Genomic DNA, 26279 nt, shown 5'->3' with positions numbered 1-26279 from the left:
TTTAAAACAAAACAAAACAAAACAAAAAACATTGGCATTTTGTAGAACTCAGTATAGCTCTTTAGCATACTGACTGCAAGGAGAAAGTAAAAAGTGAGGCTAATTTGTAAAGAAAATAGACCAAAGGTACTATGTTTAAAGACAAAATCATGGCTTAAAAGTTTTTCTTTTTCTTAATATATTAATATATTGCTAGAAATTGAGTATGCTCTCCTGCTATCTTGTGATTTTTTTTTTTTGGTTTTTGATTAACTCTAAGCTTAATGTTATTCCTGATAAATAAATAAATAAATAAATAAAGTGAATTCAGAGAGACAGTAGAGGGCAGCAGCCATCTAGAAAGTAGATTCACAATGAGTGATTTCGGCTCTTTTAAATCTTTCTCCGCTAAGAGATAGCTAATTTCCGAAAAGGTATACTTGGCCTCCCATATTCCTTATGTCTCTCAAACCTGAAAAAACTGTGACAAAACTTAAAATAACAATATTCTACTGTTAGGGCAAATTTCTGATAGTGCTTAAAACAATTTACCCAGGTATCTTTATTTTGTTTTGAGACAGGGTTTCACTCTGTCACCCAGACTGGAGTGCTGGAGCCTTGACCTTCTGGGCTCAGCTCAAGTGATCCTCTCACCTCAGTCTCCCAAGTAGCTGGGACTACAGGCATGCACCATCATGCTCAACTAATTTTTAAAAATTTTTTATAGAGATGGGGCTTTCATCACGTTGCCAGGCTGGTCTTGAACTCCTGGGCTTAAGCAATCTGCCTACCTCGGCCTCCCAAAGTGCAAGGTTATAGGCGTGAGCCACTGCTCCCATCCTCAGATTTTTTTTTTTTTGATGAATTTTATTATAACAGCTACAATACTGAGATGCATAACCCTTCCCTTTCCTGATACCCAGTTACCATCTGTTTCTGTTTAATACACTCCTTAAGTACCTCACATTTGCTGTTCCCCCACCCCCGCATGGTCTGTGCATCTTCTTCATTAAACTGGTAGTAGTCTTTGTTAGCTCATCTGATCATGTCATCAATTCAGAATACGTTGCCTCTTCAGTTTAAAACACATTAATTGCTTCCCATAATCTTCAGGACAAGGCCCCATTTCTTCACGTGGCTTGGCCATCGCTTCCCTCTCCCTGTTCAGCTTCCCCCACACTCCTTCACCTACACCCTCTGTGTCAGTGTAGTGCTGCTAGTCTCTAGACATGCCATGCCTTTTTATGCTTTTATGCATGTTTTCCTGTCTTTAATGTCCTTGTCCATGTGATGAACCCCTACTCATTTTTCCAAGATTGAACTCAAATGTCACCTTTCCTGTGAGCTTCTCTGTTCTTCTCATGCAGAGTAGAAGTGCTTATCTCCATTGCCCTTGACCCTAAATAACATAGTACATTAGTATAATAATCACATTTTTTACCTGATTGTGTGGTTTCCTTCTAAACGGAGAATAAGAATATAAAAGTGATTTATTTGGCATTTCTGGAAAGGGAGATGATAAAAGGAATCTGTGTTACTTATTTAGCCTTTTTAAAAAACCCTTAGCCTATGGAGGCTACTATTTAAGGTTTGGTTGGATTTTGTATGTTGGAAATATGTTCTTTAAATCTCATCTTCATCAGTTTATAAAAGCAATATAAGTCCTTTGTAGATCATTATCATGCTGTCCAGATATAGTCATTATTGTTTTGATATAGGTTGTTTCAGTCTTTAAACCACATTATACACAGTTCCGCTGTAACACTTGTTTTGAAAACAGATTTGTTCCAAGTGTGGGTGGTATATTAGGGAACGATTTGAGCATAATGTAAATTTTGAGTTTGCTTATGCACAAATCCCTAAGAAACACTAGGTGAATGCAGAAAAATGCATCCAGCTGAACTGAGCAGTGTAGAAATATACAAAAGATACACATACAGATGCTCTTGAAATATCTACCTCATTTTCCTGTATGTGTTATGAAACATACCCATTCACATCTGGTGTTACAACTTTGCCACCCATTTCGGACAGTACTCCTTTGACCATTTTGCAGTAACTCAGAAGCTGCAGCCCTTTAGAAGTCCACTCTACTGTGGCTCATGCCTGTAATCCCAGCATTTCCTCTGGGAGGCCGAGGCAGGTACATCACGAGTTCAGGAGATCGAGACCATCCTGGCTAACACGGTGAAACCCCGTCTCTTCTAAAAAACTAGAAAAAACTAGCTGGGCGTGGTGGCGGGCACTTGTGGTCCCAGCTACTCAGGAGGCCAAGGCAGGAGAATGTTGTGAACCCAGAAAGGAGAGCTTGCAGTGAGCCAAGATCGCATCACTGCACTCCAGCCTGGGCAACAGAGCAAGACTCCATCTCAAAAAATTAAAAAAAAAAAAAAAAAAGGCCACTCCACAAGCAAGCTGCGTATCTTTTGCAAGGTGACTTATTTATTTTAATAGTTACGTATTTATTTCTTAACCATTTCATGTGTATAAAACTGCTACTACTTTTATGAGGTTCCTGTCTTTTTTTTTTTTTTTTTTTTTTTTGAGGCGGAGTCTCGCTCTGTCGCCCGGACTGGAGTGCAGTGGCCGGATCTCAGCTCACTGCAAGCTCCGCCTCCCGGGTTCACGCCATTCTCCTGCCTCAGCCTCCCGAGTAGCTGGGACTACAGGCGCCCGCCACTTCGCCCGGCTAGTTTTTGTATTTTTAGTAGAGATGGGGTTTCACCGTGTTAGCCAGTATGGTCTCGATCTCCTGACCTCGTGATCCGCCCGTCTCGGCCTCCCAAAGTGCTGGGATTACAGGCTTGAGCCACCGCGCCCGGCCGAGGTTCCTGTCTTTATTTTTTAACCTGTCACTGATGAAGGTTCTGAGAGTTGTGGCTTGAACTCCAGTTTTCTCATAAGTGCTGTTTTTTGTTGTTTTTTTGAAATGACCTCACTCTGTTCCCCAGGCTGGGGTGCAGTGGTGTGGTCTCGGCTCTCTGCAGCCTTGGCCTCCCAGCTTAAGCTATCCTCCCATCTCAGCCTCCCAAGTAACTGGGACTGCAGACATGAGCCATTGCCCAGCTAATTTTTATACTTTTGTGGAGACAGTTATTCCATGTTGCCAGGCTGCTTTGGAACTCCTGAGCTCAAGTAATCAGCCTGCCTTCACCTCCCAAAGTGCTGGGATTACAGACGTGCCTCGCCACACCCGGCCGGCTCTGGTTTTTACTGCATAGTGTTCTGATTTTTAGGAATACATATGTTGCATTATATAGCAGAACTGGCTGTATGCAAAAGTCTAATAGAAAATATTGATAGGGTAATAATGTATATAGTACTAATTGTCACTTGTCATAATTTAACTAATATTGTTTGACTTTTTACTTTTTTTTTTTTTTTTTTTTGAGATGAGGCCTTGCTATATTACTCAGGCTGGTCTTGAACTCCTGGGCTCAAGCAATCCTCTTGCCTCAACCTCCTGAGGATGTTTGACAGTTTTTGACTTTTTTTTTTTTTTTTTGAGACGAATTCTTGCTTTGTCTCCCAGGCTGCAGTGCAGTGGCATGATCTTGGCTCACTGCAACCTCCACCTCCTGGGTTCAAGCAGTTCTCCTGCCTCAGCCTCCTGAGTAGCTAGGATTACAGGCGTGCGCCACCATGGCTAATTTTTGCATTTTTAGTAGAGATGGGGTTTCCCCATATTGGTCAGGCTGGTCTTGAACTCCTGACCTCGTGATCCACCCGTGTCGGCCTCCCAAAGTGCTGTGGGTACAGGCGTGAGCCACCACGCCCGGCCAGCTTTTTGACAATTTAAATATTAACAGTTACCTATTATAATTGATATTTAGCTGGCATCTATTGTTATTTTAACATTTCAGGAAATTATTATGGAGAAACTTTAAAGGTCTGTGTACTTCTCTGGTGTTTTGATTTTTTTTTTTCTTTTTCTGTGAGTAATTTTCTAAAACTGCTTTCTAGGCCAGGCTATTTATTTTTTGTTTTTTATTTTTTTGGAGACGGAGTCTTGCTCTGTTGCCCAGGCTGGAGTGTAGTGGTGCTATCTAGTGGTGCTATCCCGCCTCCTGGGTTCAAGCAATTATCCTGCCTCAGGATCCTGAGTAGCTGGGACTACAGGCGCATGCCACCACGCCTGGCTAGTTTTTTGTATTTTTAGTAGAGGTGGAGTTTCACTGTGTTGCCCAGGCTGTTCTCGAACTCCTGAGCTCAGGCAGTCCGCCTGCCTTGGCCTCCCAAAGTGCTAGGATTATGGTGTAAGCCACTGCTGGGATTACGGGTGTAAGCCACTGCTCCTGGCCTTATTATTTTATTTTTATAGAATCGGGGTATATGTGCAGGTTTGTGCCATGGATATATTGTGTAATGGTGAGCTTTGTACTTCTATTGTGCTCATGAACATTGTACCCAGTAGGTGGTAATTTTTCAATTCTCATCCCTCTCTCTGCCTCTGCCCTTTGGGAGTTCCCAGTATCTGTTAATTCTCTCTGTATGTCCATGTGTACCCATTGTTTAGCTTCTATATTTTTTTATTTTATTTTATTTTTGAGACAAGAGTTTTGCTCTGTCACCCAGGCTAAAGTACAGTGGTGCAGTCTCGGCTCCCTACAACCTTGGTCTCTGGGTTCAGATGATTCTCGTGCCTCAGCCTCCCGAATAGCTGGAATTACAGGTCCGTGCCTCAATGCCCAGCTAATTTTTGTATTTTCAGTACAGACGGAGTTTCATCATGTTGGCCAGGATGGTCTCAAAGTCCTGGCCTGAAGGGATCCACCTGCCTTGGCCTCCCAAAGTGCTGGGATTATGGTGTGAGCCACAGCTCCTGACTCCATGTTTTTTCTTTTTCTTTTTTTTTTTTGAGACGGAGTCTCGCTCTGTCGCCCAGCTGGATTGCAGTGGCCGGATCTCAGCTCACTGCAAGCTCCGCCTCCCGGGTTTACGCCATTCTCCTGCCTCAGCCTCCCGAGTAGCTGGGACTACAGGCGCCCGCCACCACGCCTGGCTAGTTTTTTGTATTTTTTAGTAGAGACGGGGTTTCACCATGTTAGCCAGGATGGTCTCGATCTCCTGACCTCGTGATCCGCCTGTCTCAGCCTCCCAAAGTGCTGGTATTACAGGCTTGAGCCACCGCGCCCAGCCCATGTTTTTTCTTTTAATTATAAAGGTAATAATGTAAAAAGAAGTCAACTCCCAGTTTAACTCCAGCAGAGTAACCAGTGTTAATTTTTTTTTTTTTTTTTTTTTTTTGAGATGGAGTCTTGCTCTGTTTCCTAGGCTGGAGTGCAGTGATGCCATCTTGGCTCACTGCAGCCTTCTCCTCCTGAGTTCAAGCCATTCTCCTGCCTCAGCCTCCTGAGTAGCTGGGATTACAGGTGCCCACCACCACGCCTGGCTAATTTTTGTATTTTTAGTAGAGATGGGGTTTTACCATGTTAGCTAGGCTGGTGTTGAACTCCTGACCTTGTGATCCACCTGCCTCGGCCTCCCAAATTGCTAGGATTACAGGCGTGAGCCACTGAGCCTGGCCAATCCATTCCTTTTTATGGCTGAGTAGTATCACAGTTTCTTTATCCACTTGTTGATTCATGGGCATTTGGGTTGGTTCCAAGTTTTTGCAATTGTGAATTTTGCTGCTATAAACATGCGTGTGCAAGTATCTTTTTTTGTATAATGGTATCTTTTCCCCTGGGTAGATACCCAGTAGTGGGATTGCTGGATCAACTGGTAGTTCTACTTTTAGTTCTTGAAGGAGTCTCCACACTGTTTTCTTAGTGGTTGTGCTGGTTTACATTCCCACCAGCAGTGTAGAAGTGTTTCCTGTTCACTGCATCCACGCCAACATCTATTATTTTTTTATTTTTTTATTATGACCATTCTTGCAGGAGTAAGGTGGTATTGCATTGTGGTTTTGATTTGCATTTCCCTGATCATTAGTGATGTTGAGCATTTTTTTATGTTGGCCATTTGTATATCTTTTCTTGAGAATTGTCTATTCATGTCCTTAGCCCACTTTTTGATGGGATTGTTTGGTTTTTTGTTTGAGCTCGTTGTAGATTCTGGATATTAGTCCTTTGTCAGATGTATAGATTGTGAAGATTTTCTCCCACTCTGTGGGTTGTCTGTTTTCTTCTGCTGACTGTTCCTTTTTTCTTTGAGACAGAGTCTCGCTCTGTCGGCCAGACTGGAGTGCAGTGGCACGATCTTGGCTCACTGCAACCTCTGCCTCCTGGGCTCAAGCAGTTCTCCTGCCTCAGGCTCCCAGGTAGCTGGGATTACAGGTGTGTGCCACCATGCCTGGCTAATTTTTGTATTTTTTCACCATGTTGGCCAGGCTGGTCTCGAACTGCCGACCTCAGGTAATCCACCCGCCTTGGCCCCCCAAAGTGTTGGGATTACAGGTGTGAGCCACCATGCCCAGCTACAAAAGCTCTTTAATTTAATTAAGTTCCAGCTAGTTTTTGTTTTTATTGCATTTGCTTTTGGGTTCTTCGTCATGAAGTCCTTGCCTAAGGCAGTGTCTAGAAGGATTTTTCCAATTGTTATCTTCTAGAATCTTTATAGTTTCAGGTTCTTAGATTTAAGTACTTGACCCATCTTGAGTTGATTTTTGTATAAGGTGGGAGATGAGGATCCAGTTTCTTTCTCCTACATGTGTCTTGCCAATGATTCCAACACCATTTGTTGGATAGGGTGTTCTTTCCCCACTTTATGTTTTTGCTTTGTCAAATATCAGTTGACTGTAAGTATTTGGGTTTATTTCTGGAGTCTATTCTGTTCCACTGGTCTGTGTGCCTATTTTTATACCAGTACCATGCTGTGTTTGGCGGCCTTATAGTTTGAAATCAGATAATTTGATGCCTTCAGATTTGTTCTTTTTTCTTAGTCTTGCTTTGGTATGCGGACTCTTTTTTTTGTTCCGTATGAGTTTTAGAATTGGTTTTTCTAATTCTTTCGTGGTATTTTAATGGGAATGGTGTTGAATTTGTAGATTGCTTTTGGCAGTGTGGTTATTTTCACAGTATTAATTCTACCCATCCATGAGCATGGGATGTGTTTCCATTTGTTTGTGTCATCTGTAATTTCTTTCAGCAGTGTTTTGTAGTTTTCCTTGTAGAGGTCTTTCAACTCCTTGGTTAGGTATTTCCTAAGTATTTTATTTTTTTTGCAACTATTGTAACTATTTGCAAATATTGTAAAAGGGGTTGAGTTCTTGATTTGATTCTCAACTTGGTCACTGTTGGTGTATAGAAGAGCTACTGATTTGTGTACATTAATTTTGTATGCAGAAACTTTGCTGAATTCTTTTATCAGTTCTAGGAGCTTTCTGGAGGAGTTTTTAGGGTTTTCTAGGTAAACAATCATATCATCAGCATACAGTGACAGTTTGACTTCCTCTTTAGTGATTTGGATGTCCTTTATTTCTTTTTCTTGTCTGATTGCTCTGGCTAGGACTTCCAGTATTATGTTGAAGAGGAGTGGTGAGAGTGGGCATCCTTATCTTATTCCAGTTCTTAGAGGGAATGCTTTCAACTTTTCCCTATTCAATATTATTGTTGGCTGTGGGTTTGTCAAGATGGCTTTTATTACATTGAGGTGTGTCCCTTGTATGCTGATTTTGCTGAGAGTTTTAATGCTAAAGGGATGCTGGATTTTGTCCAGTGCTTTTTCTGAACCTGTTGAGATGATCATGTGATTTTTGTTTTTAATTCTGTTTATGTGATGTATCACATTTACTGACTTGGGTATGTTAAACCATTCCTATGTCCCTGGTATAAAACCCACTTGATCATGATGCATTATCTTTTTGATATGTTGTTGGATTCGATTAGCTAGTATTTTGTTAAAGATTTTGGCATCTATGTTCATCAGGAATATTGGTCTGTAGTTTTTTGATCATGTCCTTTCTTGGTTTTGGTATTAGGGTGATACTGGCTTCATAGAATGATTTCAGGAGGGTTCCCTCTTTCTCTATCTTGTGGAATAGTGTCAATAGTGTTGGTACCAATTCTTTGAATGTCTGGTAGATTTCTGCTGTGAATCTGTCTGGTCCCGGACTTTTTTTTGTTGGTAATTTTTAAATTACCATTTTTATCTTGCTGCTTGTTGTTGCTCTGCTCAGGCTAATTCTTCCTGATTAAAGCCAGGAGGGTTGTATCTTTCCAGGAATTTATCCACCTCCTCTAGGTTTTCTAGTTTATGTGTGTAAAGGTGTTCGTAGTAACCTTGAATGATCTTTTGTATTTCTGTGGTGTCAGTTGTAATAGCTCCTGTTTCGTTTCCAATTTGAGCTTATTTGGATTTTCTCTCTTATTTTCTTGGTTAATCTTGCTAATGGTCTTTTTATTTATCTTTTCAAATAACCAGCTTTTTGTTTCATTTATCTTTTGAATTTTTTTTGTTTGTTTCAGTTTCATTTAGTTCTGGTCTGATCTTGGTTATTTCCTTTCTTCGGCTGGGTTTGGTTTGTTCTTTTTTCTCTAGTTCCTTGAGGTGTGACCTTTCTTTCATTTATGAAGCTTAGTTTCCCTGGATACAAAATTCTTGGCTGATAGTTGTTTTGTTTGAGGAGACTGAAGATAGGACCCTAATTCCTCTGGTTTGTAGGGTTTCTGCTGAGAAATCTGCTGTTGATCTGATAGGCTTTTCTTTATAGGTTACCTGGTGCTTTTGCCTCACAGCTCTTAAGATTCTTTCCTTCATCTTAACTTTGGATAACCTGATGACAATGTACCTAGGTGATGATCTTTTTGTAATTAATTTCCCAGGTGTTCTTTGAGCTTCTTGTATTTGGATGTCTAGGTCTCTAGCAAGGCTTGGGAGGTTTTCCTCGATTATTCCCCCAGATATGTTTTCCATACTTCTAGATTTCCCTTCTTCCTCCAGAAAGCCAGTTATTCTTAGGTTTGGTCATTTGACATAATCCCAGACTTCTTGGATTTTAGGTGTGTGTCACCACACTTGGCTAATTTTTTTTGTATTTTTAGTAGAGAGAGGGTTTTGCCATGTTGGCCAGGCTGGTCTCAAACTCGTGATCTCAAGTGATCCACCTGCCTAGGCTTCCCAAAGTGCTGGGATTATAGGCATGAGCCATGGTGTCTGGCCGGAAGTGTATCAGTATATCTGTCTCTTTCTGTCTCTGTCTGTCTCTTTCTCTCTGTCTCTCTCTCTTTTTCTCTCTTTCCCTCTCTTTCCTTTTCTCCACAGGTAAGTTCTACAGGAGTGTATCTTAGTGAACCACTTACTCTTTTTTTTTGAAATGGAGTCTCGCTCTGTCACCCAGGCTGGAGTGCAGTGGCACAATCTTGGTTCACTGCAAGCTCTGCCTCCAGATTCACACCATTCTCCTACCTTAGCCTCCTGAGTAGCTGGGACTACAGGTGCTTGCCAGCACGCCCGGCTAATTTTTTTGTATTTTTAGTAGAGACAGTGTTTCACTGTGTTAGCCAGGATGGTCTTGATCTCCTGACCTCGTGATCCGCCCGCCTCGGCCTCCCAAACTGCTGGGATTACACGTAAAGCCACTGCACCCAGCCCACTTACTCTTTTTTTTTTTTTACTTCCTCCTGAGAGGGGGTCTTGCCATGTTGTCCAGGCTGGTCTTGAACTCCTGGACTCAGGTGATCCTCCTGCCTCAGCTTCCCAAAGTGCTAGGATTATAGGCGTGAGTTACCATGCTTGGCCTAAACCACTTATTCTTTATTTTTTTGAGGCAGTATCTCACTGTGTTGCCCAGGCTGGAGTGCAATGGTGCAATCTCGCCTCACTGCAACCTCTGCCTCCCAGGTTCAAGTGATTTCTCCTGCCTCAGCCTCCTGAGTAGCTGGGATTACAGGTGCCCACCACCATGCCTGGCTACTTTTTGTATTTTTAGTAGAGACAGGGTTTTACTATGTTGGCCAGGCTTGTCTTGAACTGCTGACCTCAAGCAATTCGCCCTGCCTTTGCCTCCCAAAGTGTTGGGATTGCAGGTGTGAGCCCTGACCTAAACCACTCATTCTTTTTTTTTTTTTTTTTTTTTTTTTTTTGAGACAGAGAGTCTTGCTCTGTCACCCAAGGTGGAGTGTAGTGGCATGGTCTCAGCTCACTGCAACTTCTGCCTCCTGGGTTCAAGTGATTCTCTTGACTCAGCCTCCCGAGTAGCTGCGATTACAGGCATGCACCACCATGCCTGGCTCAATTTTTGTATTTTTAGTAGAGATGGGATTTCACCATGTTGGTCAGCCTAGTCTCAAACTCCTGACCTCAAGCAATCCACCCGCCTCAGCCTCCCAAAGTGCCAGGATTACAGGCATGAGCCACCACGCCCAGCCTGAATCACTTATTCTTGATGGGCTTTCAATTTATCCTGATATTTTTTACATTTTTTTATTATAGTAAGTGATGATTTAATAGTGATTAGCTTATGTTTAGGGTTGTTATAGAAATGTTAATACTTATGCTTTTTTGAGATGGAGTCTCACTCTCTTGCCCAGGCTGGAGTGCAGTAGCACGATCTCGGCTCACTGCAGCCGCCACCCCCCGAGTTCAAGCAGTTCTCCTGCCTCAGCCTCCCGAGTAGCTGGGATTTCAGGCACATGCCACCATGCCTGGCTTATTTTTGTGTTTTTATTAGATATGTGAGTAGTTTCCCCTGTTGGCCAGGCTGGCCTCAAACTCCTGACCTCAGATAATCCACCCGCCTCAGCCTTCCAAAGTGTTGGGATTACAGGCGTGAGCCACCATGCCTCCCAATACTTACACTTATTGACCTAAAAGCATTGCAGTAGTTCATGAGGTACACAGTTGTGTTCTTGAAAATGAAATCTTCACGGAGTTTTAAGTGAATCTTGCTGACAATTAATCTGGAGTTCCTAACAAAAGTTATTTAATGACTTGATTATTTGAGCATTTTACATTTTGATACACTTAAGAAGCTAACAAATCATTTCCCTGTGTGATCTTTGAGATTCTTACTAAATAAATTTATTACCTTACCAGTTTCTTGTTCCCTTCCTTCATAAAGTCATTCATTCAACAAATATCAACTGGCTACTTTGTGCCAAACATTTTTTAGGAGTTCTGATAGATGAAGTCCCTGTTTTGTAGAGTTTCCATAACAGTGAAAGAGTGGAGGGAGACAGACAATAGGGAAATAAATGGACAAGAATTTAAAATAGCATTAAGTACAATAAAGAACGCATAATGTATTGGTGTGATACAGTGACTTGGCAAGGAGCCAGGGAGACAACAGATCCTGTGGCCAAAGAAGGCCTCTTTAAGGAATGGCTATCTAAGGTGAGACTTGAACCATAAAACAGAGCCAGCTGTTAAGAATTGGAGGGGAGAGAGGAAGGAGTCCGGGCATGGTGGCTCATACCTGTAATCCCAGCACTTCCGGAGGCGGAGGTGGACAGATCACTTGAGCCCAGGAGTTTGATACCAACCTGGGCAACATGGCGAAATCTCATATGTACAAAAAATACAAAAATTACTCAGGCGTGGTGAAATGCACCTGTACATTTTGATACACTTAAGAAGCTAACAAATCATTTCCCTGTGTGATCTTTGAGATTCTTACTAAATAAATTGGTTACCTTACCAGTTTCTTGTTCCCTTCCTTCATAAAGTCATTCATTCAACAAATATCAACTGGCTCCTGATACTCAGGAGGCCGAGCTTGGAGGATTGCCTGAGCCTGAGAGGTCAAGGCTGCAGTGAGCCATGATTGCGCCACTGCACTTCATCTAGGGTGCTACAGTGAGACCTCATCTTAAAAAAAAAAAAATTGAGGGAGGAGGGGAGGCTAGTGGGATCAGCCAGTGCAAGGACGTAAGGCTGATGTGGTCTTACTTTGTTGCAGGAGCGAAGGAAACCTAAAGTGGTCAAGCATAGAGGTAGAGAATTATGACAAGGTTGGTAGGAGTTGAGACCAGAGGCCTGAGATTTTTAACTTTTTTTTTTGCTGTGGACCTTCTTGGCTACTAATGAAGCCCATTAGTAGTGTTTTTAAATACATAAAATAAAATGCAGAGTTACAAAGGAAACCAATTGTATTGAAATATACTTAATCAAAATATGAAACAAAGTCTTGATGTAAGAATGTCCTTTTAATTAATGCATTGAAAAATACCTGACAGAAAGCCTACTGCTTTACTTCGGAAGTAAGAGTGAGGTTAAATGATGCTTTAAAATATCTCAAAACTAATATGATATGAAAATACAGCTGGTGATTTAATTAGTAACAGGTACTGGTAATACTGCCATGGCTTATTGCCTACGTTAATAATGAAAGCAAATGCTAAATTTCAGCTAGAGGCTAGAGGAAATAAAACTAGAATTTTCTTCTTTGTTTATGTACTGCTATGAATACCAGGAGTCCTTTGGTTAAGACCTCAGAATAGCTTGTATTGGGCTTTCTAGCCTGTGATGACTGGTGGAGAACGTAGCTTTACAAAATCTAGTTGGAAATTGGCATTGGGGTTTGGTACAAGTTACAAGGAAGGGAAGGAATTTAAGGTGCTAGTGAAAGCTTGGAGGATAAGGGAGCAGGAGAACTCGTAAGGAAGTTTATAAACTGAGAAGGGCTGCAGCAAAGTGGGCTCATGTGCTTGAGGAGCCAGAGGACATGTTAAGGGTGACATAGGTTCTGAAGTTCATACAGATATTTATGCAGTATGGATTCTTGGAAAACCTTCTTCAGTCATGTGCTAGAAAAATAACAGCTTATAGAAAAAACAGGGTTGAAGCAGACCTGAAAATACATGAATTTTTAAAAACCACTTCTAACAGAAGCATAACAAACTAATAAAAACTGTGGCCTTCCTGGCATTTGCACCCAAGCACCAGCATTAGCCAACTCTTTGAAGCCTTAGATCTGTGGCTGTTGTTTTCTCCTTTGAGATGTAGGTCCTTGAGGGCATTTGCTTCTAATAGAGGCTAGTTTCGTCAGAATTAAAAATCTGAACCATGGTATGAAATTGAATTCGTTGTTTTTTTTTTTTCTTTTTCGAAAACACTGGCAAATGTTTTGTACCCTTGAGCTTTCCCACATAATATAGTGAGTGGAAAGTACAGTGGCTGTTAAGCCAACTACTCTGAGGTCTTCACTGCTAAGGCTTACTCTTAATTGTGTGAGAGCTTAACCTTGATCCTTTTAAAACATTAATGGGCTGGAAAAAAAATCATTCATAAACCAATGCCACCTCTGAATTTTGCTGCCACAATTCCCTTATTTACCAATAGTGCATGAGCTAATTTGGAATAAAGAACTATGCATTGTAGCACAGCAGACATTGTGTGGGCAAAGTGTTGTTTTTATTCTGTCTAAATAGTGCTTCACATGTATGTACATATTTTCTAAATATGTATAGATGCTGTTGTGATTAATAATAAAACATGAATTCTTAAAACAATTTTGCTGACTTCATAGTAGTTTTTCATCGGTTTCTCAATAGCTGCTAAAATTTCTGGAGAAGTTTGGGAACTGTTGCTTTGGAGTGAAATGCAGTGTATCAGATATCACTTACAGAACTCTTCTAAGGGAATTTATTGGCGATTAAAAAAAAAATCCTTGCGTTATACCAGTAGTAATACAAAGTAACTGTTGTTGAGCTTCTGTTAAGTGTCAAGGACTATACAAGTATGGTGTATAGTTATCTCTGGGTAGCTATTATTTTTCCTTTGCACAAAAAGGGAAAATGAGGTTCAAAGTATCATGCTCCAGATAGGAGAGCCAATGGGTAGCAGAGCTGGGATCGTTACCCAGGTCTCTAGTCCTGCCTACTTTTTTACAGTATATACTCCATTGCTTCACTTACTTCTTCATACATGATTCCCCAGCATGTACTCTTTTCTTTTTGAGATAGAATCTCTTTCTGTTGCCCAGGCTGGAGAGCAGTAGTGTGATCTTGGGCTAACTGCAGCCTCCACCTCCTGCGTTCAAACAATTCTCCTGCTTCAACCTCCCGAGTAGCTGGGACTGTAAGCCTGTGTTACCACACCAGGCTAATTTTTGTATTTTTAGCAGAGATGAGGTTTCACCTTGTTGGTCAGGCTGGTCTCAAACTCCTGAGCTCAAGTGATCTGCCCGCCTCAGCCTCCGAAAGTGCTAGGATTATAGGCATGAGCCACCATGCCCGGCCTCCCTATCATGTACCCTTAAATACCATCAAGTACAGTTCCATTGTGTAAAAACTTGGCTTGATTTAATCTGTTAATTGGAACACTGTTATTAATGGAAATTAGGAATATGACGTAAACTAGAGGTTTTATTTTAATGACTTTGGGTTATTAAATCTTTAAGAAATGGAATTAGTCATAATTAATGTCATGTTTCTACATCTGTATTACTTGTTGGGTTTACAGACAAGGGAGGTAATGTATTATTAGTGGGAAGCTTTGAGTGCTACAACATTTCCCTTTCTATAAAATAACTTGAGTACTGAACAATTTGAATTAAAACACCTGAGTAAATAGTAACTTTGGAGACCTACTGTACTATTTGTACCTTTTGGATCAAATGATGCTTGTTTATCTCAGTCACATTTTTATGATTTGTATTTTGTAAAAACGAGATCTTTTTATTTGTTTGTTTTACTACTTTCTTTTAGGAAAACACCAGAAATTATTGTTGGCAGTTTTTGTGACTCCTCTTACTGATCTTCGTTCTGATTTCTCCAAGTTTCAGGAAATGATAGAAACAACTTTAGATATGGATCAGGTATGCAATATACTTTTTAATTTAAGCAGTAGATATTTTTAAAAAACAAAGGCCACATTAAGAAAGTGTGTAGATTTTTCTTTTTAGTATCTAATTGTAGCACCTTTGTAGACAGTGGACATAAGATGAAGTGACAGATGGGAAAAGGATTTTTTAAAAAAATAGCAACTGTTTCAGTGGATGAAATACAGATTAGCAGAGGAAATGAATATTGGGCATAACTGTCCTGGTTAAAGACAATCTCATAAATGAATAATTTCATAAATGCAACTACATTTTATTTTCAAAGAGAAGGAAAATTATAGTCACTGGAAAAGGAAAGAGAAGTTAGAGGTAAACATAAGACACACAAGAAAACTTTCATTTTGTTTGTTTTCTTGTTTTTCTTTTGAGACTGGGTCTCCCTCTGTTACCCAGGCTTAAGTGCAGTGACACTGTCATAGTTCACTAACCCCTCAAACTTCTGGGTTCAAGTAATCCTCCTGCCTTAGCCTTAGTAGCTGTAAATACAGCTGTGTACCACCACACCTGGCTACTTTTTAAAAAACTTTTTTATAGACATGAACTCTCACCGTGTTGCCCAAACTGGTCTCAAAACTCTGGCCTCAAGCTATCCTCCTGCCTCGGTCTTAGCCTCCCAAAATGCTGGGATTTCAGATATAAGCCACCTTGCTGGGCCACTTCTATTTCTTTTCCACGTAGAGAGTTCTTGCAGGAGGAGGTTAGAATATGTATGCATCTCCTAAATAGTTGTTGAATATAACTAAAAAGTTAACAAGGACTCTAAATACTATTTATTTCTAAAATTTCTTGTTAATTGAGAACATTTAGGGTTTAAGTGATCTATATCTCATGTCTTTAACAATTTTGAGCGATAACTATGTAAAGTGAGAACAGTTTGTGAAATAGTTGAAAATATCCTTACATGAAAGTGAATTTTAAAGCACAGTTTATGACATGGTAATGCTTTGTTTTGAATCTGTTAAAAATTTGTTTATATGAACAAGTTTACCAGTTTACTATGGTGAGCCCATTGAATATAGTGGGTTTTTTTCCCCCCCGAGATGAAGTCTGACTCTTGTCCCCAGGCTGACGTGCAATGGCGTGATCTTGACTCACTGCAACCTCTGCCTCCTGGGTTCAAGTGATTCTCCTGCCTCAGCCTCCCAAGTAGCTGGGATTATAGGCGCCTGCCACCAAACCCGGCTAATTTTTGTATTTTTAGTAGAGACAGAGTTTCACCATGTTGGCCAGGCTGGTCTTGATCTCCTGACCTCAGGTGATCCATCTGCCTCGGCCTCTCAAGTGCTGAGATTACAGGTGTGAGCCACCATGCCCGGCCTGAATATAGTGTTTTTAATTTGCAAGACTTTAAAAATAGTATTTTGAAATGTTTCTAAGTTAAATTCCCTGTTAAAATGGTCATGCAGGAATATATGCTTGCATTATTCATATTAGGGTAACCGTTTGGTTTGCTAGTTGTTAGATTCTTTGCATTCCTTTTTTTTTTTTTTTTTTGAGATGGAGTTTCACACTTTTTGCCCAGGCTGGAGTGCAAGGGCGCTATCTCGATGCACCTCAACCTCCTCCTCCTGGGTTCAAGCAGTTCTCCTGCCTCAGCCTCTCAAGTAGCTGGAATTACAGGAATGTGCCACCACACCCGGCTAATTTCGTATTTTTAGTAGAGATGGGGTTTCTCCATGTTGGTCAGGCTGGTCTCAAACTTCCAACCTCAGGTGATCAGCCCATCTCAGCCTCCCAAAGTGCTGGGATTGCATGTGTAAGCCACCGTGTCCCTGCCCCCACACCCTTTTTAAAAAATGAGGCTGGGCGCGGTGGCCCACGCCTGTAATCCCAGCACTTTGGGAGGCCGAGATGGGCGGATCACGAGGTCAGGAGATTGAGACCATCCTGACTAACACGGTGAAACCCTGTCTCTACTAAAAATACAAAAATTAGCCGGGCGTGGTGGCGGGTGCCTGTAGTCCCAGCTACACGGGAGGCTGAGGCAGGAGAATGGCGTAAACCCGGGAGGCGGAGCTTGCAGTGAGCCGAGATCACGCCACTGCACCGCACTCCAGCCTGGGTGACAGAGCGAGACTCCGTCTCAAAAAAAAAAAAAAAAAAAAAAAAGACAGAGTTTTATTCTGTCACCCAGGCTGGAGTGCAGTGGTGCGATCATGGTTCACTGCAGCCTTGAATCTGGGCTCAAGTGATTCTCCCACTTCAGCCTCCCAAGTAGTTGGAACCGCAGATGTGCACCACCACACCTGGCTGATTTTTATTTATTTATTTTTATTTATTTTTATTTTTTTGAGACGGAGTCTCGCTGTCACCCAGGCTGGAGTGCAGTGGCCGGATCTCAGCTCACTGCAAGTTCCGCCTCCCGGGTTTAGGCCATCCTCCTGCCTCAGCCTCCCGAGTAGCTGGGACTACAGGCGCCCGCCACCTGGCCCGGCTAGTTTTTTTTGTGTGTTTTTTTAGTAGAGATGGGGTCTCACCGTGTTAGCCAGGATGGTGTCGATCTCCTGACCTTGTGATCTGCCCATCTCGGCCTCCCAAAGTGCTGGGATTACAGGCTTGAGCCACTGCGCCCAGCCTTGATTTTTAAATTATTTGTAGAGATGATAAAAATAAAAAACGTGCCGCCATAATTCAATTACCTCCTACCCAGTCCCTCCCATGCCACACGGGGATTATGGGAGCTACAACTCAAGATGAGATTTCGTTGGGGACACAGCCAAACCATGTCAGATAATAAATTGTGGAGAGCCAACAAGATTGAAGAAAAGAGGTTTGAGCTTTGAGGGGTGGTAAATTGTGGGAAGGTTAATATATGGGGCAAACTAATGGAAGATAAGGGTTGTTTTAGTAAGGTTTGTTATGCATACCCAAATCAAGGTGCCATCTCCAGTGATTTAAGAGTCTATGGTGATCAAGAGTAGTTCTCTTGTAGTGCACGTCTTACATGATGGGCAGGAGCAAGAGAGAGAGGGGGGAGGTGCTACACACTTTTAAATAACTAGATCTCAGGACAAGTCAGTCACTATCATGAGAAGAGTACCCAGGGGAAACCACCCTCATGATCCAGTCACCTCTCACCAGGCTCCACCTCCAACACTGGGGATTCCAATTCCAATTCAACGTGACATTTGGGTGGGGGCACATACCCAGATCATATCTCCTCATATAGCTGAATAGTATTCCCTTATGGACATACCACATTAATTATTAATTTATTGATTGATTAACAGGATCCTGCTCTGTTGCCGAGGCTGGAGTGCAGTGGTTTGATCATAGCTCATTGCAGGCCTTGAATTCCTGGGCTCCAGTGATCCTCCCACCTCAGCCTCCTGAGTACCTGAGATTATAGGCGTGTGCCACCACACCTGGCTAATTTTTTTTATTTTTTAGCAGAGACAGGGTTTTTGCTATGTTGACCCGGCTGGCCTTGAACTCCTGGGCTCAAGCAATCCTCCTGTCTTGGCTTCCCAAAGTTGTAGGATTACAAGTGTGAGTTTAGAGAGGTATAATTTCTTACTCAACTCCAAGTATTTTATTTCTATTATCATTTGTTCTTTGGTTTGTTAATTATTTAGAAGTATATTTTTAAATTTCCAGGCTTGGTGTGTATCTGTTTCATAGAAGTTCCCCATGTATTTAAAATTTGATGTGTACTCTACTTTTGGGATTGTTTTTTCATTTCATTGTCTACATGTGCTCGCTAATTTTTGATCTGCTGGGTTACTGAGAAAGATGTGGGTTTCTCCATCTAGTTCTGTTTTTGGTTAATATGTGAGGCACAGAGCTGTTGTTTTTTGTGGTGAATTGAATCTTCATCATTCTTTAGGGACTCTATCCTTAATTGATAATGCTTTTTTGCCTTACATTTTGTCTCATTGTAAGAGAGCTATGTCAGAGTACTTTTTAAAACACTTTTTAATATGGTATCTATTTTTTCATTTTTTTGTGAGGTTTTTAAACCATAAGTTTAAGCAAAATAAAGCTTATAACTGGATTTATTTACTTTTAAATTTAATTTGATTTTTTTTTTTTTTTTTTGTGAGATGAAGTCTCACTCTGTCACCCAGGCTAGAGTGCAGTGGTGTGACCTTGGCTCACTGCAGCCTCTGCTTCCCAGGTTCAAGAGAGTCTCCTGCCTCAGTCTCCCTAGTAGCTGGGATTACAGGCCCGCCGCCACGCCTGACTAAGTTTTTGTATTTTTAGTAGAGACAACCGTGTTAGCCAGGATGGTGTTGATCTCCTGACCTTGTGATCTGCCCGCCTTGGTCTCCCAAAGTGCTAGGATTACAGGCGTGAGCCACCGAGCCTGGCCAAAATTTTAAATTTTAATATTATATTGAATTTCTTTTGGTTGGTTTAAATTGAGAAAGTTATTTTGTGTATATTCTCTTTTTTGCTAGCTTTCTGTAATTTGATTTTAATTCCTTATTCCTTGCGTAGTTTGCTTCTGGTATGTGAAAGTGTACTCTCTAAGTGGATACTAATTAGGAACAATTTCTCTCAACCTCATTTATTGAATAATTTAAATCAAGAGAACGGACTCACTCTGTTATATTAAGCTTCTATACATAATTGTCTGCTTAATTGTAATGCCTAGTAAGGATACACTTCATTCTTTTTTTAGCTGTTCTTTCACAATTTCATGTAAATTTTAGTTGTTTGGTTTCAAAAAAGAATTCCTATTGGACAATCTGTGGAAATACATAGCTTATTAATATTAGATCTAGTTTTCTCATTTCATAGTTTACCTCTTTCTTTCTGTCTGTCTTTCTGTCTTTCTTTAACTGAGTCACACTCTGTCACCCAGGCTGGAGTGCAGTGGCACGATCTTGGCTTACTGCAATCTCCGCCTCCTATGTTTGAGTGATTCTCCTGCCTCAGCCTCCCGAGTAGCTGGGACTACAGGTGCACACTGCTATGCCCAGCTAATTTTGTATTTTCAGTAGAGATGGGGTTTCACCATGTTGACCAGGCTGGTCTCAAGCTCCTGACCTCAAGTGATCTACCTGCCTTGGCCTCCCAAAGTGCTGGGATTACAGGCATGAGCCGTGGCGCCGGTCCAATTCTTGTAGTTTTTTAATCAGTTGAATTTAACATTTATATTCTTCTTTTTAAATCTTCCAATAGGCAATTATCTTTATAAAGGTCCTATATAATCAAGACTTTGTTTCTGAGTATTTTATGTATTTTGCTATTGTAAATGAGATCTATTTTTCGTTTTGGTTTCTTGCTGTTATTACTGGTAAGAATTTAGTGAAACAAAGTACTTAGGAGTATGTTCTTAAATTGTGAGATTTTGATGAACTTTTAAGAAATAAAATTCTTTTGTTTCTTAGAGCTTTTTGAGATTTCTTTTTTTTTTTTTTTTTTTTTTTTGAGACGGAGTCTCGCTCTGTCGCCCGGGCTGGAGTGCAGTGGCCGGATCCTGGCTCACTGCAAGCTCCGTCTCCCGGGTTCACGCCATTCTCCTGCCTCAGCCTCCCGAGTAGCTGGGACTACAGGCGCCCGCCACCTCGCCCGGCTAGTTTTTTGTATTTTTTAGTAGAGTCGGGGTTTCACCGTGTTAGCCAGGATGGTCTCGATCTCCTGACCTTGTGATCCGCCTGTCTCGGCCTCCCAAAGTGCTGGGATTGCAGGCTTGAGCCACCGCGCCCGGCCACTTTTTGAGATTTCTAGGGTATATCCTTGGTTTGGGCAACATAACAGCTATTACAAGTTTTGCACATTGAACATTACTTAGTAATTTTTAGGGAGAACATTTTAAATGTTTAGGAAAAATATAAATAAAATGTAGGATACTATTAGGGACATATACATCATCAGCACTGTATCTGTTTCATATGAATTGTTTTTGTACATATAGAACTCTGAAGTCCTAATGAACAGAATTTTCCATATCAATAAATAGAAACTCCTTAATAGTTGTGACTGAATAGCTTATGGATAGCAAATTATTTAACTGAAAACAGTAAAATTTAAGTGGGAGGAAATATTTGCTTTATAATTTCTGTCTTTACCGATTATTTATAGGATTTTGTCACTTTGTTCTGTTTGCAGGTGGAAAACCATGAATTCCTTGTAAAACCTTCATTTGATCCTAATCTCAGTGAATTAAGAGAAATAATGAATGACTTGGAAAAGAAGATGCAGTCAACATTAATAAGTGCAGCCAGAGATCTTGGTAAGAATGGGTCATTGGAGGTTGGAATAATTCTTTTGTCTATACAGTGTCTGTCTGTATTGATGCCAGAATTATTTTACTTAAGTTTCCTGTCCCCAAGATGATGACTCCACATTCTTGTCAAACAGAATAGCTCAACGGGCCCTTGTATGATGTCATTTAAACAAGCCCTATTTTAAATGTCAGCTCCACTGGTAACAGGATACTCCTAGGAGGATCACCAAGCCCGATTCTCCTAGGAGTAGTGCATTGATTTGGTTTTGGGGTTTCCAAGCACTTCATTAATGCCAATTTTTGGAAAAAGTCTGTCTTCCATACCAGCTTATTAATTCCCTGTGGGTTCACACTTTTTTCTCCTCTGAATTTTCATCAAACATGTATAAGGTGCTCAGTACAAAGAAGTTTAGAAATCCAAAATAAACAGTGTATTTAAGCAGTAATAAATTTCCGGATAATCTGATGCCCATACCTACATATATAAAAAATTTGCAAATAGTTTCTGTAGAGAGTCCAAACATGGACTAGATCCCTAATTAAGAACCTTTGCATTAAAGTCCACCTTCCTCATTTCATAGCTAAGGATATTAAGGCTCAGAGAGTTTATGTATCTGGAGTTAAAGTTATTTTGTATTTCCTTAATAATTTTTGACTTAATAGAAAGTTAAAGTACCTTCAGATTTCTGTGTTTCACCGTATGTTAACTTGTTTGGCTGGAAGTTTTTCTGCTGATAATTGGTTTTATGAGGGAAGAATCCTGTTAAGAATGCATCATTGGACTGGGCATGGTGGCTCACGCCTGTAGTAATCCTAACACTTTGAGAGAGACCAAGATGAGCAGATTGCTTGAGTCCAGGAGTTCGAGATCAACCTGGGCAACATGATGAAACCCTGTCTCTACAAAAAATACAAAAATTAGCCTAACATGGTGGCATGCACCTGTGGTTCCAGCTACTCAGGAGGCTGAGGTGGGAGGATCACTTGAGCCAGGAAGGTCGAGGCTACAGTGAGCCATAATTGCACTACTGCACTCAGCCTGGGTGACAGGGTGAGATCCTGTCTCAAAATAAGAAAAGAGAATGCATCATTGGCCAGGCACAGTGGCTCACGCCTATAATCCCAATACTTTAGGAGGATCACTTCAGCCCAGGAGTTCAAGGCTAGCTAGCTGTGCAACATAGACCACATTTCTACCAAAAATTAAGAGGAAAAAATTTTGCTGGGTGTGGTGATGCACACATGTGGTCCCAGCTACTTAGGAGGCTGAGGTGGGAGGATTGCTTTAGCTTGGGAGGTTGAGGCTACAGTGAGCCATGATAGTACCACTGTATTCCATCCAGCCTGAGGGACAGAGTGAGAGTGACACCTTGTCTTTAAAAAAAGAAAAAAAAAGAATGCATCATAGTATACATTAAATTATTGCCTATTTTTTGATCTATTTTATTGAGTGCTATTGAGAAAATTAATGGCAAAAACTTGTTTTTTATGGTATAAATTAAGTTTAATCTCATTTAAAATTAAGTAAATTTGTTTTATTAAAAAGTATGTTGAAAACAACATAAATAGCACTCAAATTGAGACAGAAACACTGTAACTGTAGTATAAGAAGCATTAGGCTGGGAGTTGGGAAACAAGAGTTCTAGTTTCAGCTTGGAAACTTTTTCTGAAGCTCTTCACAAATTGTTTAATTTCTTTGGTTTTCACCACATTCTACTGTAGTTTTAACATGTTGGATTCATTGCTTTAATTCTTAGACCTACGTGTCATCAGAAATGCCATTACACTTTGAGGATGTGAGCCTTATTTTAAATAAAGTTGTGATCCTCATGGCAGCCTCGGTTTACATGTGTTAAATAAACAGTATTCTATAAATACCATTGTCTTTCATGTTTAGTGATGTTGCTGTTGTTAACACTGCAGTGAAATGCATATATAAGCAAACTACATTACATACTCATGAACATGGTCCTTTGTTTTGAAATTTTGATCACTGATTGTTTGCAGTCTTTCATTGTGGAACTACTCTTTCCCTTTGAATGTTTTGAGAGGTTCCTTTGTTCAGATCAGTCCAATTTTATTTCTGGATGGGTCTCTACTTTCCCTTTCCTCACTGGTCAAGCGCGGTCTGTCTTTAGTTGTTTGCTACTACTAACATTTGATGGCCACACTTCAGCAAGTACATTTATAAATACTCTCTCCCTCTCTCTTAGTTTGTGGTCTAGAGATCATATTGGTTAATGAAATTATGAAGAGGGAACATATTTATAAAAACCCAGAAATTCTTGATGCAGAAAGTCTAGCTGATTGTGAACCCAAAATACCCGAGACAGGTGTCAACCAATTTAGAAAGTTTATTTTGCCAAGGTTAACAACACATCCATGATATAGTCTCACAGGTTTCTGATGACACGTGTGCAACGTGTGCAAGGTGGTTAGGGTACAGCTTGCTTTTATACATTTTAGGGAGACATGAGACATCAGTCAACATGTGTAAGATGTACATTGGTTCTAACCGGAAAGGCAGGACAACTCGAAGCAAGGGGCTTTCAGGTAATAAGTAGATAAGAGACAAAAGGTTGCATTATTTTGAGTCCTTGATTGACTTTCACTGAATAGTCTGGCTCAGTGAATCTGCATTTTTACATAATAGGGCAGAGGAAGCAATCAGAAATGCATTTGTGTCAGGTGAGCAGAGGGATGACTTTCTGTCCCTCACCTGTGAAGATAAGCTATCAGTTTACATTGCTAGGGTGAAATTCAACAGAGTTGTTTGAGAGTGAACATCTGGAGGCTCGCAAGGAATTTCCTTGTGGGCAAACTGTGAGGGAGGTATGTAGCTTTTTAATCTTTGTTGCTGTCTTATTTAGGAATAAGATGAGAGGCAGGTTTGTCTGACATAGTTCCCAGCTTGACTTTTCCCTCGGCTTAGTGTTTTTGGGGTTCCGAGATTTATTTTCCATTCACATATCAATCAGATCATTTGGTTTGTGAAGTTTCCTGTGCTTAACAGAAAATATGTGCACTAGTTTTCCTAGAGTTTCATTGTCAGAGTCTCAAGTTTTTGTATGGAAATTGTATTTGGTCACATTAATTATACTCTATATTAGTTCCAAAGAAATAACTTTGGTTAAGAAAATAATTCTCATGCATAACTCCACAAGGGTGGGGTTATACCTTAATCCATCCTCATGTGCTCGTAACAACTGGGGCAAATGTGTTGCCCAGTGCTGGTGTTCTGCAGCCTTGGATAGGTTTACCCAGAAAGCAGCTTTCAAGTCAGAAACTAATATTCATAAGGGAGTTGAGAATTTTATAAGTAGATACCCATAATTTATGTAGTTTTCAAGTAAGTAGTATTTGAATCTTTTCTGGTTAGATAATAATTGTGATGTGTTGTCATATAATAACAATATGTTTTTCACTATTTAAATAATTTTAGAGTTACACTGAAAAATGGCTGTAGGTATTTATGGAATACTTTTTCTTTTCTTTTCTTCTTGATTATCAAGGCTTGGACCCTGGCAAACAGATTAAACTGGATTCCAGTGCACAGTTTGGATATTACTTTCGTGTAACCTGTAAGGAAGAAAAAGTCCTTCGTAACAATAAAAACTTTAGTACTGTAGATATCCAGAAGAACGGTGTTAAATTTACCAACAGGTTTGCAAGTCATTATTATATTTTTAACCCTTTATTAATTCCCTGAATGCTCTAACATGATGTGAATGTTCTATGATAAGGAAGTTTTACTAATGTAGTCATCGGGTAAGAGTCAAGCTTTCTTCCAAATAGCAGTCAGCTGTCCCAATACCGTTTGTTAAATAATCCATCTGTTCCCCACTGACTGAAGTGGTACTTTGGGTCTTTTTAAAGAGTCTACTTTTACCTTGTCTCATCATTCTTTTGTCTACGCAAAATATATTTTATCACTTATTCTGTGTTACCGTATCTATTAGAGCTAGTTCCCGCTCATATCTCAGCTTTATTTTCATGTTTCTTTTATCTTTTTTTTTTTTTCTTTTTCCTCTGAGACGGAGTCTTGCTGTGTCGCCCAGGCTGGGGTGCAGTGGCATGCAGTCTTGACTCACTGCAACATCCACCTCCCGGATTCAAGCGATTCTCATGCTTCAGCTTCCTGAGTAGCTGGGATTATAGGCCTGCACCACCACGCCTGGTTCATTTTTTTATTTTTAGTAGCGATAGGTTCTCACCATGTTGGACAGGCTGGTCTCGAACTCCTGGCCTCGAGTGATCCACCTGCCTTAGCTTCCGGAAGTGCTGAGATTACAGGTGTGAGCCAATGTGCCTGACCCACATGTTTATTTTTTGTAAGAAAACTGCTATCATTTATCAAGTTAAAAAAAATTATTCTGGTATTTCAGTTGGGTGTTTAAATTAGTTTAGGGAAATATGAGGCCATTCACTAGATTCTAGCTTTTTTTTTTTTTAATCTTGTTTCATGTTGAAACAAATCTTAACAGTTTTTTCCTGCCATTTTTCTGACTAATCTCAGGAAGTCCGTGAAGCAAATTATTGCTAAGTAAAAAAAATTATTTTAAATTAATTTAAAAAATGTTTAATTATATTTAAAATCTTCTGTGACTTATGGTAGGGGGAGGCTAAAGCCCTTCTCCTTTTGTACTGTTCTGGAAACTACTCCTTCCCCTCCTGAATTTTCCCAGAACTTTACAGGTAGCTTATATATATATGATCCCTGTCATCTGTTTATTTAACAAGTACTTTGAGTGTCTATTATATGCAGACATTCTAGGTGTTCAGACACCCTAGTAATTAGTTTGTTCCTCGTAACTCTCAATAAAGAAGATATGTATATTTCTCATTTTATAGGTGAAGAAGCTAAGACTTCACTTTTCCTCAGTTAGACGGCTAGTGCTGGTGGGTGCCTAAACTTAGATCTTCTGTTGCCAAATCTAGGTGTGTTGTTTTTCCAGCACACTAGAATCTTCCTGGTTCAAGAAATGTATATATTTTAGCTTGTATAAGATACAACTTTTGGGGTGTTCTAATCATCTTCAAGTTTTTTGTGGGTTAGTTATAACATATGAAAAAAGATTGGACTGAATGGCCACATGATGCCAAAAGTGAAAAAGTCACTCACTAGGTTATGACCTGTAGAATCTGGTCCCTGCCTGCCTCTGCTTTTATATTTTGCAACTTGTCCCTTTACACAGTGGTCTCACTTTTATAATGTCTTTCCCTCATGCATTTCTTTAATTCTTTTTTTTTTTTTTTTTTTTGCCTGTTTCATAGTAGTCTGTGCTGCTACTTGCCCCTGTACTGTTCTTGAGCTATACATGTCTGCTGTGCCATTGAGTGATTCCATCAAGGCCACAATTATCATCTTGATGAACTGATTTTCTCCCACTGCTGATAATTACT

At 40.3% G+C, this 26279-nt stretch overlaps 1 protein-coding gene across 1 annotated transcript in view; it reads left to right on the top strand.

Annotated features, from left to right (window-relative positions):
* The window catches only part of MSH2 (mutS homolog 2), a 75311-nt gene that overhangs the window by 34155 nt on the left and 14877 nt on the right, over nt 1–26279 (top strand). Inside the window, exons 8-10 of the mRNA XM_033175788.1 lie at nt 14568–14677; nt 20759–20882; nt 24389–24539. Coding sequence (XP_033031679.1) covers nt 14568–14677; nt 20759–20882; nt 24389–24539 — 385 coding nt within the window. The remainder of the gene's footprint in view (nt 1–14567; nt 14678–20758; nt 20883–24388; nt 24540–26279) is intronic.

Source organism: Trachypithecus francoisi, unplaced genomic scaffold (genome assembly GCF_009764315.1).
Source record: "Trachypithecus francoisi isolate TF-2019V2 unplaced genomic scaffold, Tfra_2.0 Lachesis_group17, whole genome shotgun sequence".
In the NCBI taxonomy this organism is placed as follows: Eukaryota; Metazoa; Chordata; class Mammalia; order Primates; family Cercopithecidae; genus Trachypithecus; species Trachypithecus francoisi.
Note: the sequence above shows the minus strand (reverse complement) of the source record. Positions and strands in the feature narration are given on the sequence as shown.